At 38.2% G+C, this 13,548-nt stretch overlaps 1 protein-coding gene across 2 annotated transcripts; it reads right to left on the bottom strand.

Moving 5' to 3' along the window:
• Positions 1–834: 834 nt before the first annotated feature.
• LOC138427143 (tripartite motif-containing protein 77-like) lies at positions 835–9,836 on the bottom strand. Of its 2 annotated transcripts, XM_069566442.1 has the most exons (6): positions 9,426–9,836; positions 8,103–8,198; positions 5,067–5,297; positions 3,422–3,444; positions 2,612–2,709; positions 835–1,328 (listed from the first exon to the last, which is right to left on the bottom strand). In XM_069566442.1, the coding sequence occupies exons 1-6, from the start codon at positions 9,834–9,836 to the stop codon at positions 835–837; spliced, it is 1,353 nt and encodes a 450-aa protein (XP_069422543.1). The 2 variants fall into 2 exon arrangements, with proteins under 2 accessions (XP_069422543.1, XP_069422545.1); XM_069566444.1 differs by lacking the exon at positions 5,067–5,297.
• Between the last annotated feature and the right edge of the window lie 3,712 nt (positions 9,837–13,548).

Here is a 13,548-nt window from a genome sequence, read left to right as displayed (position 1 = left end):
CTGAGGGAATCAAATCATACACAATCTATATCTTGCCCACTAAACAATTTCTGAGCCACGAACCTGAGCAATAACCTAATTCACTTCTTTAATGTTTCTCATCACTTTTTGAGCTACTGACTGTGTCTACACGATAGTAAATGTTTTTGGTTATACAGCCGTTGCTTTTAATGTTTTTCCTACATATTCGTTTGTTCAAATATTTTGGATGTGTTTCATATCCTTAACCTAGTGTTTCATCCTTAGAATGTGGTTATGAAAAGGACGAACAATGGCCTTCCTTTTTTGCAGTCTGAAAACTACAAAAGAAGATCCAAAATCTACTGTGAGCTTTGCAAAGGGAAAGAATAAGCTGTTCTTGAGGTCATATTATAATTGATCTACTCTACTTCAGGAAACCGAAGATTAAAGGGGGGATAGAATTTAGCCAGATGAGTGGAAGGAGAGGAAAATTCTATGCTGCCCTTGAGTTGTGACAAGGATTCTCTGGAAGAAGAATCCTCTGCTTGCATTCATGCATTTGACTGGGTTTCCACACCCAAGTGTTCTTTCATCTCTAGTAGGTTCAGATGGCACACGAAAAGTGCCTATATCCTACCCAATAAAATAAAAGTGATTGCTTTTATTTAAATGAAATGTAAAAGACAAATAGACATTATTAACATTACTACCACTTTAAAAAATAATGCAGCCATTATAAGTCCTAAAGGTAAAATGAAGTTAAACACAGTGAAGTTATAATTGATTTTCCCCATTCTAGACGTCACCAGGATAGGAGCCCCCTCAGCTACTAGAATTCCCAAAACCTTGGTTAGGTTTGTGACCTGTTCCTGATCATTTGGGTCCACACCAAATGAAAGGTCTGAGAGGGAAAGAGAAAGATCGTGAGAGGAAATTACAAATGAGGGAACCTCTGGCAACATTAATAAAGCTTATCATACCACATTCATAATCTAGAAACACCCCTATGTAGCCCTGGGGTCTTTGAATATAGTGGGGTAAGAATGGGAAGGTAGAAAAGAGACTGAAATGGCCATCCTTACTGACACATAGAAGTAGAAAAATGTCCTCAGAGTTAAGCAGCATATCATTCCTGCTTGTCCAGGACTCCTTGCAGAGCCCTATAACCCAGTCACAGGAGTTTCCCACATTCACCTCCCAGTAGTGTTTGCCAGCGGTGAAGGTCTGAGCACCCCATGTAGGAGTGTTCTCTGGACGTGCTGGGTCCCAAGGCACATCTCGATGGACAGGACCGCATTGCAGACGTCTCAGGGCTTCAATCAGAGGAACGCAACAGTTTCGTATTTTTCCATCCAACGTAATATACACTTCAGTAAAATGAAAGCAATGAAGTCAGAGAACAGCGGTTTCAAGGTCTGAGGAACATATAACTACAGTGGTGTTGTGACGAATGTTTAGCAACCAAATCTCTGAAATGAAGCAAAACTGAATTGTTTTATTTGCTGGGAATATTTCAACCCACCATGACCAGTTTCAAGGTGCCAGTCCTTTAATAATTGCTCCTAAAATTCTGAAACTTGTAACAATTAGCTCCCACAAGTGTGGCAGTACTGGCTAGTTCTAGAATACCCTTTAATCACAGATGTTAGACACCCTGTGTTACCACACCCTTTTATACAGAATGTGTCACTGGAAATACATAGAAAGAACAGGAAGAGCTTCTTATCTATTTAAAGAGCCAGAAAATCTCTAATGATACAACTGGAGGAAGGAAAACTTTGAGAATACATAAAGATATAGGATGTCAGACTCTGGCTTATTTTCACTACCTCACTAAAAATTTGGGAGTCCATTCATAGATGTCAAGAAAATAACAAAATGGCCCTTAAGTCATTAATCATCACAAAATAAAAAACAATCATGATAAATATATATTGTATTTTTTATGACATTGTTATTTTTAGTCCTAATAGGGATCGCATTGCCTAGGATATAAGGGCTTAACATTTAAGGAAGTAAAAATAAAATAAACCAAATATCTATATGTGCTCTTTTTTTGCAGTGATTTCTCTCAGAATTTCTAATGGAGTCACTGCTTAGTCAGAATCCAACTCATCCCATCTCAGTCCAGCTTCTCCTTTGTGCTGGGCTTACCTTCAGTTGCATTTGTCTCAGGGAGTCCTCTACACAGTGAGTTATGGATTGCTTTCAAGCTCTTTGAAAGTCTTGTGATTTTTCACATACAATCATTACCTTTAATATTCCGGTAAACATTTAAATAACAGCATTAAGGTGATTTTAAGAATCTCAATATCTACATATAATCTAAATACCCACAGCTAACTACAAGATGAAATACACTGAGTGGATATGCATTTTTATAAGTCAAGGTGTTCTTTTTATTATTATTATTTTAACTCAGTGCAAGTAGCTATATGAAAAACTATGTGTCATATTTGATTATTTTTGACAGGCTTCAGTTAACTTTTCTGACAATCAGCAATAAAATAAATAAGTTATAAGGGTTTGCATATGTACCTGCTCCCCTGTTCTCTACAAAGAACAGACAGAGCAGTAAAGAGATATCATTAATGTGTTATCTAGTCATGTAGGAAATGTGATTGCCTTCACACAGAGTGCTGCCTCTCACCTTGGAAGCTGTTAAGCCTTTCCAGCATCCCAGTGATGGTCCACGTACTGAGCTGTGGGTCCAAAGGCTGGGGAATGTACAGCTGCATTAACTGACTCCTGTAAAGAGAAAGGCCCACTTACTAATAGGTCTAAAGGTATCGTTAGCAACCCACTGATGATGCTTCAACAGAATCCTCATTATTACCTTTAAAGGGTATGAATTTAACTGCTCAGATGGAGGAACACTGAAGTTGCTATGATATTTTACAATCCACTTCCTTGCTCTTGGCATATCAAACCTCGTAGAATGTGATGCCTCAATCAAAACTGTGTCTGTTTCCTTCCTTCTAGCTTCCCTAGGGGATCCACACAGCAATTCTCATCTAATTCCTGAAATCTAATAGGCAGAAAATTGTTGGAACTTGCCATTTAACACATAGGAAACGTCATCACTACTGTATATTCTTTCTTGATGAATTCTACCTCACTCCTTTTCTCAGCATCCTTCTACCTACTGCTTCTCCGAGCTTATCTGCCTTTCCCATGGATGACCAGGAATAGTCCTTGGATAACTAGGATTTGGAAATTACGGGCAGGAAAAACCGTCCTCTCTTTGCAACTTCTACAGAAAGTCTTGCAATAGAAACTGCGCTTCTCTCCACCATACGGTCACCAAAGGGTAGACTATATAAATCCTGGCAGCTATTAGAGAAAGAAGGGATAAATACAGAGAGAAAGAAACTTCTCATTGAAAGGGAGGCTATATCTTAGCAGAAATAGCCTGATCACTGTCACAATTATCATGATTTAAATAGAGGAGCAAACTTACCTTTTCATTGTGTCTTCCACACCCTGTAAAGAAAAAGAGAGGAAGGCTTAGTTTTCAGCACAAACACTCCTGGTAAGTCTAGTTTCAGGATATGAGATTATACTGGAAAATTCATTATTTCCAGTTTTCTTCCTTGGATAAAATCATTTGTCATCTCCCTTCTTCTTATAAATATGAAATCCAGTCTCACATTTACATACAATTGACAAGATCATAATCTTGATAAAATTGAAAGTCAAATTGTTCTTAGGGTGCATGAATGACTCTTCTTTGTCCTGATATACAAAGTATTCACAGGGGTTTCCCCAAAGTTCTTTGGTGTGTGGACTCCAAATCTGCTGCTGCTGCTGCTGCTGCTAAGTCACGTCAGTCGTGTCTGACTGTGTGTGACCCCATAGACGGCAGCCCACTAGGCTCCTCTGTCCCTGGGATTCTCCAGGCAAGAACACTGGAGTGGGTTGCCATTTCCTTTTCCAATGCATGAAAGTGAAAAGTGAAAGTGAAGTCACTCAGTCATGCCTGACTTAGCGACCCCATGGACTGCAGCCTACCAGGCTCCTCCGTCCATGGGATTTTCCAGGCAAGAGTACTGGAGTGGGTTGCCATTGCCTTCTCGGAATCTAGAACTTCACAATAGAAAGGATGAATGCATCCTATGGTTACACAGGTTACCCATATTACACATATTATCAAGTGCAAATATAAAGTTAAATTATCTGTTCAACACAGTCATCTCTCATTATATGAGGGGAATTCATTCTAAGATCCCCCTTGGATACTAAAATCCATTGGGTGATCAAATTCCTACATACAATGGCACAGTATATCCATATAATGTACACACATTTTCCTGTATACTTTAAGCATCTCTAGATTACTTAAAGGCTTCCCAGGTGGCTCAATGATAAAAAATGCACCTGCCCAGCTGGAGACAAGGGTTAGATCTCTGAGCTGAAGATCCCCTGGGGAAGGAAGTGGCAACCTACTCCAGTATTCTCCAGGAGATAGTGAAAGACAAGGAAGCCTGGCATGCTGCCATCCACAGGGTTGCAAAGAGTTGGATACAACTTAACAGCTGAACAATGAACAACCAGTATCCTTGCCTGAAAAGTCCCATGGACAGAGAAGCCTGGCAGGCTATAGGTCATGGGGTCGCAAAGAGTTGGACACGACTTAGTGACTAAATAACAAGATTACTTATACGATCTAATATAATGTAAATGCTATGTAATCATTGTCAGCATTGGCAAATTCAAGTTTTTCTTTTTTGAAATTTCTGAATTTTCTTAAAAAATATTTTCCATCAGTGGTTTGTTGAGTCCCCAGATGCAAAACCTGTAGAGAATTGGAAGGGCGACTGTATGGTAGAAGGATACAAGAGGGTTTGGGAGATTTTTTTTTTTTCTGGCTCTGTTCCTTGAATCTTTCCACATAGTCCTCCTTCTTCCATAGAAGGCAAAACTGATGTTTTGTCTCCAGGTTATACAACAGGAACAAAACCTGCCATCACAGAAGTAGAAGAGTCAGAAGCTGGACTTTGGAGTCAGAAAAATAAAGGAAGCCAAAGAGGATGTAATGTCAAATGATACAAGTGTTTTCCATGTGGGTTGGTGTTCTGCAGCCAACATCCTTCCTTAGTCCTTACCTGGAGCATGTCCACATCTGCTTTAAGGCACATTTCTTTCAGTTCCTCATATATTTTTCTCAGGAGTTTCCCCATATGAATCATTCTGGCTACATTCCTATTGAGTCGCTGAAAAATAACTGCGCCTTCAATCGCCAACATCTCTAAATGTTTTTGCTTTTCTTCCTGGAGATACTGACACACTTTAGGGTATTCAGCTAGTATCATCACCAGTCGTAGATTTATAAAACCCTGCAGTGACATTGGATTAATTAGATCATGTATTTGGATGGTATTTTTCTTCCCTTATCATCTGTTGTCTATGTGTTATACATAGAATGCTTGTCTTAGTTCATTTGGACTACTGTAACAAAAGTCCTAAAGACTGAGTGCTTATTAATAACAGACATTTACTTCTCACCGTACAATAAGGTAGGAAATACAAGATTAGCGCCAGCAGGTTTGGTGTACTGTGAAAGCCCACCTCTTCAGTAGGCATCTTTTTTTTTTCTTTGCTTAATAATAATTAAAATACACTCCACTTTACAAAGCACATTCACATACTTGGTTTCCATTTTTTACCATATGCATGTATTTGTTCATTGAAGGATTATTGATTTTCAATATTATGTTAGTTTCAGATATACTGTAAAGTGATTCCGTTATCCATATACATGTGTATAGCTGATTCTTTTTTCTAATTCTTTTTCACTATAGGTTATTACAAGATATTGATTATAGTTCCCTGCTGAGTGCTGAAGAGTTGGTGCTTTTGAATTGTGGTCTTGGATAAGACTTTGAGAGTCCCTTGGACAGCAAGGAGATCCAACCAGTCAATCCTGAAGGAAATCAGCCCTGAATATTCACTGGAAGGGCTGCTGCTGAAGCTCCAATAATTCGGTCATCGGATACAAAGAGCCAACTCATTAGAAAAGACCCTGATGCTGGGAAAGATTGAAGGTGGAAGGAGAAGGGGATGACAGAGGATGAGATGGATGTGAGTCTGAGCAAGTTCTGGGAGTTGGTGATGGACAGGGAAGCCTGGCGTGCTGCAGTCTGTGGGGTCACAAAGAGTTGGACACAACTGAGCAACTGAACTGAACTGATAGTTCCCTGTGCTATAAAGTAGGTCCTTGTTGTTTATCTATTTTTATGTAGAATAGTGTATATATGTTAATCCCAAACTCCTAATTTATCCTTGCCCTCACTTTCCCCTTTGATAACCATAGGCTTGTTTTCTGTGACTATTGGCCTATTTCTGGTCTGTAAGTAAGTGTAATTATATCATTCTTTTAGATTCCACATGTAAGTGATATCATATGATATTTGCCTTTCTCTGATTTACTTCCCTTAGTATGATAATCTGTAGGTCCATTCATGCTACTGCAAAGGGCATTATTTCATTCTTTTTCATGGCTGAGCAGTATTTCATTGTATAAATATACTACATTTTCTTCCTCAACTCATCTGTCAACGAACATTTAGGTTTCTTCTATGCCTTGGCTAGATAACCATCCTCTGGTTGTGTCCTCACATGGCAGAAGGGGCAAGTCTCTACTAAGCTTCTTTTTTTTTTTTTTTTAGGGCTTCTTTTATAAGAATCCCATTAATAAGGATTCTTTCCTAATGACCTAATCACTTCCCAAAGGCCAAAGCTCCTAACACTATCATTTTGGGGGTTAGAATTTCAACATTTGAATTGAGGGGGACTCAAACTTTCAGAACATAGCTTCTGACTTCTGTGCTCCAGAAGGATGTGTTCTCAGAGAGCTTCTGGCTCACTCCCTTTGATCTCTTATATCTCTACCCAGAGGTAACCTTCATGATGGGTATTCTCTAGCCAGCATACATCCCCCAAACCTGTACTATTTATGTATATCCCTGCTTTAATTTTCTTCCAAGAACTTTACAAATGTGATGTATTATAAATGTTATTCTTCTTTATTTGTTACATGACTTCTCTTACGAGATTATATCCTACTGAAGTCATCGATTTGTTTCTTTTTGTCCATTTCCATATCTCTCTGTGGACCTAGAACAGTGAGCAACATATCACATGCCCTCCTATGAAGGAATGTTCATTAGGGAAGCCATCCTAAATGATCAGGGTAATTTTGTTATTGTCCTCCAGTATTTGGTGGCTCAGAAGGTAAAGTGTCTGCTCTCAATGCAGGAGACTCGGGTTCCATCCCTGGGTTGGGAAGATCCTCTGGAGAAGGAAATGCAACCCACTCCAGTACTCTTGCCTAGAAAATTCAATGGACGGAGGAGCCTGGTAGGCTATAGTCCATGGGGTCACAAAGAGACACAACTGAGTGACTTCACTCACTCACTATGCACAGATTTCTTTTTAATGCAACATTCTGTAATATAGCCTGCTGATATATCTTCTTTAGAAGTGATTGAGTTCTTTGAAACTGAAAATGTAGTTCAACTTCTTTAGTTTCAGGTTCTCCATTCATAAATGTGAACCAGTGAATAATAAAACCCCAAATCCTTAGCTAGGCATCTTGCCATGGCTATAATTACATTGCCAGCCATATCTCTCACTACCTGCCTCATACCCTATGCACTAATTAATAGGTGCTATCTACATGCCCCAGATAATTCCATGATTTTTTCTCATATTTAGCTTTCTTGTCCTTCAGATCTCTGTGTTATGAATTTACAGGTTCTGCTAAAACATTAGCTTCAGGATGATTTTTGTTTGAGAAGCTTAACATTCAAAGTTTATTAAACTCCTACAGAACTGTTTTTTTACCTCCATCTGAGTGACCATTGTGTTTTGTTTTGTGATACTGCATTTTCTCGTCTCTCCTGAAGTATTAGTGGTAGATATTGCTTTATCAAGAAAATCAGGAAAAATCTTTTAGTTACCTATTGGGATCATTCAACATGAAAGCCTACATGGAAGGTCATGTTTTTCCATATGCGGCTCTCTTTGATCACCCTCTCAGGGGGCATTATGATTTAATTCAAGTTCTTCCACTGTAAACTTACAATTACCAGGGTATTTGTTCCAAACTGGCTCCAAGGGATTCAGGGTCTGTGGCTTACCTCCCATGCTCTGAATGTGTTGGTCACATTTTTTATATTTCGTTGATTTTCCTGTTTCTTTTTCCAAATAGACTTCATTTGCATCAGAAGGTGCTCCTGCAAAATAACTAATTTGTAGCACTAGAAAAGCAAAGTTAGTACATTTCAGATATTTAAAAGAAGATATAAGGGGATGAACATGGGTCAAACAGTAAAGAAAGCAGAGATGTCAGTGATTTTCCTTTAGAATACTAACTCCTAAATCTGGGGGGATCAACCAAAGATGGAATGTCTAAATTTGAAAAAAATATAATCCATTATCTGAGGAATTTAGCATTGAATTGATAATAACCTGGTCAGTTTTCAGAAGTGAATCTTGCTTTTGTTTCTGGTTGTTTTTTTTTTCATGTTATGCATTTTTTTTAAGTCAACATGAACAAATTCCTAGAAAGACACAAATTACCAAAATTAACTCAAGAAGAAATGGAAAATGTGAACAGGCCTGTATGTAGTAAAGAGATTGAATCGATAATGAAAAATTTTCCAACAACGAGAAGCCCAGAACCAGATGGTTTCACTGATGAAATGCACCAATCATTTAAAGAAGAATCAATACTAATCTTTCTCCAACTCTTCTAAAATAATAGAAGAGGAAGGAATACCTTTTAATTCATTCTGTGAGGTCTCTTGCTATATATTTAATTGGGAAATATTAGCCCTCAGTTCTCCTGTGGCACTGTCAGAAAATGTTGGCCAGTGTTTCTAAATCTGCAATAATTAGAACAGGACCATTATAATCGTGTTTGTAGTAGCCAATGACTCTTACTGAAACTAGGTATTTATCTACCACATTGTGGGCATGCTTAGTGGCTCAGCTGTATCTGACTCTTTGCGACCCCATGGACTGTAACCCACCAGGTTCCACGGGAATCTCCAGGCAAGAGTATTAGATTGGGTAGCTATTCCCTTCTCCAGGGGATCTTCCTTACCCAGGGATCAACCCCAGGTCTCCTGTATGGCAGGCAGATTCTTACCTGTCTGAGCCACCAGGGAAGCCCATCTACCACATTACTTTTGAAATACCGGCATCCTAATCCCCATCAGTTTCATCATCATTCCTCTCTTTCAGCTCAACAGAATTTAAACATCAGGAAAGCAAGGATGGTACCTAGTTTCTTCACTGCTTTATCTCTAGATTTCAGATAGTGCCTGGCACATGGTGTTCAGAAATTGTATTTGTTAATAGCATAAAATGATAATGGTTATTAACCGATGTATTTCCCTCAGTGCCTATCAGATACAGGGTCCTCCACATTTTAAAGTGCAGTCAGAGATGTTACTTACCCTGTAGTGCTCTGCAACCTGCATTATTGAATAGTGTTTGTGAGCAGCATGCCCTGTGGAGCGAGCACAGAACAAACACAGCAGGCTCTTGTCAGCTTCACAGAAGTAGAGCTTTATCACTTGGTGTGTCCTACACATCTGCTTGGCAGAGCCAGGTAACTGGCAGATAACTGAGTTTCCAGTAGAACGAATATGTTTCTTAGCAAGAATAGTGCTTTTGAGGTCCATTTTTGGAGACACCACCTTGCACACAGGACAGCAAGTAACTGTTGGGGCATCTTCCCACAAGAGACAGAGGCAGGGCGTACAGAATCGGTGCCCGCACCTAATGGTGGCAGGGTCTGTGAACGTGTCCTTGCAGATGGAGCAGATGATCTCAGCGGGGAGACACTGTGTGGAAGCCGATGGCATGTTTCTAAGAAAACAAAAGGAAAGGACTTTCTTTACCCTTGGCGTGTGAGCTGAGCTTAAGCTTTCTCTCGCTAGTACACATGTGTCCTATAGGAGGACAGCCCATGTCTTGAGGATGGTGAGGAAAAAAGAGTCCTACAGACCAGAAAAATGTGTTATTATTTCCCACCATTGGCCTCCAGCATTACTTCTCAGTTCCCTATTAGAAATCCAGTATTATCTCTTTTTCAAAGACAAAGAAATCAGAGGTTCTGGGATCATTCATAGGCAGCTAGTCACATTGTGTCCAAAACTATCACAATTTTCCCCTTTTTTACTCTCTCTGATTGGTTGTTGTTGCTAAGTCGCTGCAGTCATGTCCGACTCTGTGCGACCCCATAGACGGCAGCCCACCAGGCTCCCCCGTCCCTGGGATTCTCCAGGCAAGAACACTGGAGTGGGTTGCCATTTCTAGCACAAGGTATTTGTTCCAATCCTGGCCAATGAAATAAGATGCTAAAACTCCTAGGACAATTTTAGAAAAAATTCTTCTTGTTCCAGAAGAGATGCACAGAATTAACAGATGGCTTTCTCTGTTTCTGGACATTTTCCAGATACAATGCCCACTTGCATAGCCATTTTGTAAACACAGAATTAGTTGGCCTGAGAAGAAAAGTCAATAGTCTAAGGATAAAAAAACACGGAAAGAAATGGTTTTTAACAATGGCATTGAACAATAGTTACCTAATTCTGAAGAAGCCAATTCTCAACTAAATTAACACAAATCTCTATACTTAAAATCCTAGCAGAAGAAAGTTTGTGTTTTCCACCAGATACAAAAAGAACTTTGCACAGTATTTACTGCCATATGTAATACGTCGGGGGTTCAACAAAAATCATGTGGCATATCATAAGGCAAGAAAATTTTAGTCTAAACAGACAAAGCAATCACCAGAACCAGACTTAGATATAAAACAGGTATTAGAACTATTAAGATAAGTAAGATAGTAACGATGACCCTATATGCAAGACAGCATAAGAGACGCAGATGTAAAGAACAGACTTTTGGACTCTGTGGGAGAAGGTGAGGGTGGGATGATTTGGGAGAATGGCATTGAAACATGTATATCATCATATGTGAAACAGATTGCCAGTCCAGGTTCTATGCATGAGACAGGGTGCTCAGAGCTGGTGCACCAGGATGACCCTGAGGGTTGGGATGAGGAGGGAGGTGGGAGGGGGGTTCAGGATGGGGAACACATGTACACTCATGGCTGACTCATGTCAGTGTATGGCAAAAACCCTACAATATTGTAAAGTAATTAGCCTTCAGTTAAAATAAATAAAGTAATTTTAAAAATAATAACAATGATTAGTATATTAAAGACTTTTATTAAAAAAATGTTGACAACATGCAAGATAGGTAATTTCAGGAGACAGATGAAAACTGTAAGACAAGAAGATAGGCTAGATATAACATATGCAGAGAATTTTATGTTTGGGTTCAGAAGTAGGTACAATACACATAAGAAAATTATCAGTGAGCATGGCAGTATGTCAGTGTAAAATACAAAAACTAAACACAAAAAGGAAAAACAAAGAGTGAAAAGTTACAACAGAACAGGGCATCAAACAGCAGTAAGACAACATTAAATGTTGTTTAACATCATTTAACATCTGTGTGATTAGATTTCCAGAAAGAAAATGAACCTATAATAGAGCAAAGTGAAGTGAAAGTCACTCAGTCATGTCCGACTCTTTGCAACCCCATGGACTATACAGTCCATGGAATTCTCCAGGCCAGAATACTGGAGTGGGTAGCCTTTCCCTTTCTCCAGCAAATCTACCCAACTCAGGGATCGAACCCAAGTCTCCCACACTGCAGGCAGATTCTTTATCAGCTGAGCCACCAGGGAAGCCCAACAGGGCAAAAGAAGCATTTAAAGAAATAATTTTAGAGGCTCTTCCAAAATTAGTGACAGACACCATAAAAGAGATCTGGTGTCTGTGTCAAATACACAACTAGGCAAGTTATATTAAAACTGAACAAAAACCAATAACAAAGAGAAATTCTTTCTTTCTTTTTACAAAGAGAAATTCATTAAGGGAGCCACAGAAATAGAAAAAATAAAAATAAAGATTATGCACAGAAAAATAAAGATAAAAATTATAACAGAAACCATGCAAACAAGAAAACAATTAAGTGGCATCTTTAGACTGTTGAAAGAAAACAATTATTAACCCAAAATTCTCATATCTAGTGAAAATATACTTCAAAAGTAAAATATTAGAATTTTTCAAAAAGAAGAAACTTGAGGGAATTCAGTGCTATCAGGTCTAATCTATAAGAAATAGACAAAGAAGCTCTTCATTTAAAAGTATATGATGCTAAAAAGAAAACTGATCTACTCACAAAAAATAAGTGACGCTGGAAATTAAATAAAGGCAAAACATAAGCTCTTTTATTTCTTTAACTCACTATTCAAAGCAATAGCTTCACAATGTACCATGTGTTTATGAAACTTATGGCAAAAAATGACACAAGAAATAGAAAAGAGGAATTGGAAATATTATAAGGATTTTACATTAAGTGAAAAGCAATATAGTATTACTGAAAGTGGACAAAGATTATTTAAAGAGGTATATTTTGAGCGGGGCTTCCCTGGTGGCTCAGTGGTAAAGAAACTGCCTGAAATGCAGGAGATGCAGGTTTGATCCTTGGGTCAGGAAAATTCCTTGAAGAAGGAAATGGCAACCTGTTCCATATTCTTGCCTGGGAAATTGCATGGACAGAGGAGCCCAGCAGGCTACAGTCCTTGAGGTCACAAAAGAGTTGGACACGAGCAGCTGACTAAACAACAAGAATATTTTAAGCTAACTATGTATATTCATAGATGATAAGGCTATGAGTATAGAAAATTCTGAATAATCTACTAAAAAACATCCTGGAAGTAATAATCAATTTAGCAAGGTCAGAAAACAAAGGGTCAATATATAAAAATTGATTTTAATGCCACACATCTGTATGAAAAATTTGTATTTGAATTTTTTTAAACTTCACATTTATAATAACTTCCAAAAATGAATTAGTCAAATGCAATAAGTTCTAGAGATTTGATAAAAAACCATTGTACATTATATAGTTAATGGTATTGTATTGTATCATTAAAAATGTGTTAAATGGGTAGATCGCATGTTAAGTGTTCTTATACAACTTAAAAAAAGGGCAAAGGAAACTTTTGCAGGTAAGATATTGATATATTCATTATCTTGATTTTGATGGAGGATTTGTAAGTGTATACATGTATCAAAGATTGTCAAATTGTACATTTTAAACATGCAGATTTCTTTTTTGTCAATTATGTCTGAACACAATTATTAAATTTTAAGAAAATGAAGGTGGAGCTAGTGGTAAAGAACGTGCCTGCCAATGCAGGAGACATAAGAGATGCAGGTTCAATCCCTGGGTCAGGAAGATCCCCTAGAGGAGCGCATGGCAACCTACTTTAGTATTCTTGCTTGGAGAATCCCATGGTCAGAGAAGCCTGGGGGCTATGTCCATAGGGTTGCAAAGAGTTGGGCACAAGTAAACTGACTTGGCATATGTGCATGCCAAAAAAACTAAATAACTAGTTATAATTTTAATAAAATATCAATGGAAGAAAAGAATTAAGATCTAGATAAATGGAGAATTATATCAAGTTTATACATTGGACAATTTAATACTGTTAAA

This window comes from Ovis canadensis, chromosome 21, assembly GCF_042477335.2.
Source record: "Ovis canadensis isolate MfBH-ARS-UI-01 breed Bighorn chromosome 21, ARS-UI_OviCan_v2, whole genome shotgun sequence".
Taxonomy (NCBI): Eukaryota; Metazoa; Chordata; class Mammalia; order Artiodactyla; family Bovidae; genus Ovis; species Ovis canadensis.
The sequence above is the reverse complement of the archived record's forward strand: the minus strand, read 5'-3'. Positions and strand labels throughout refer to the sequence as shown.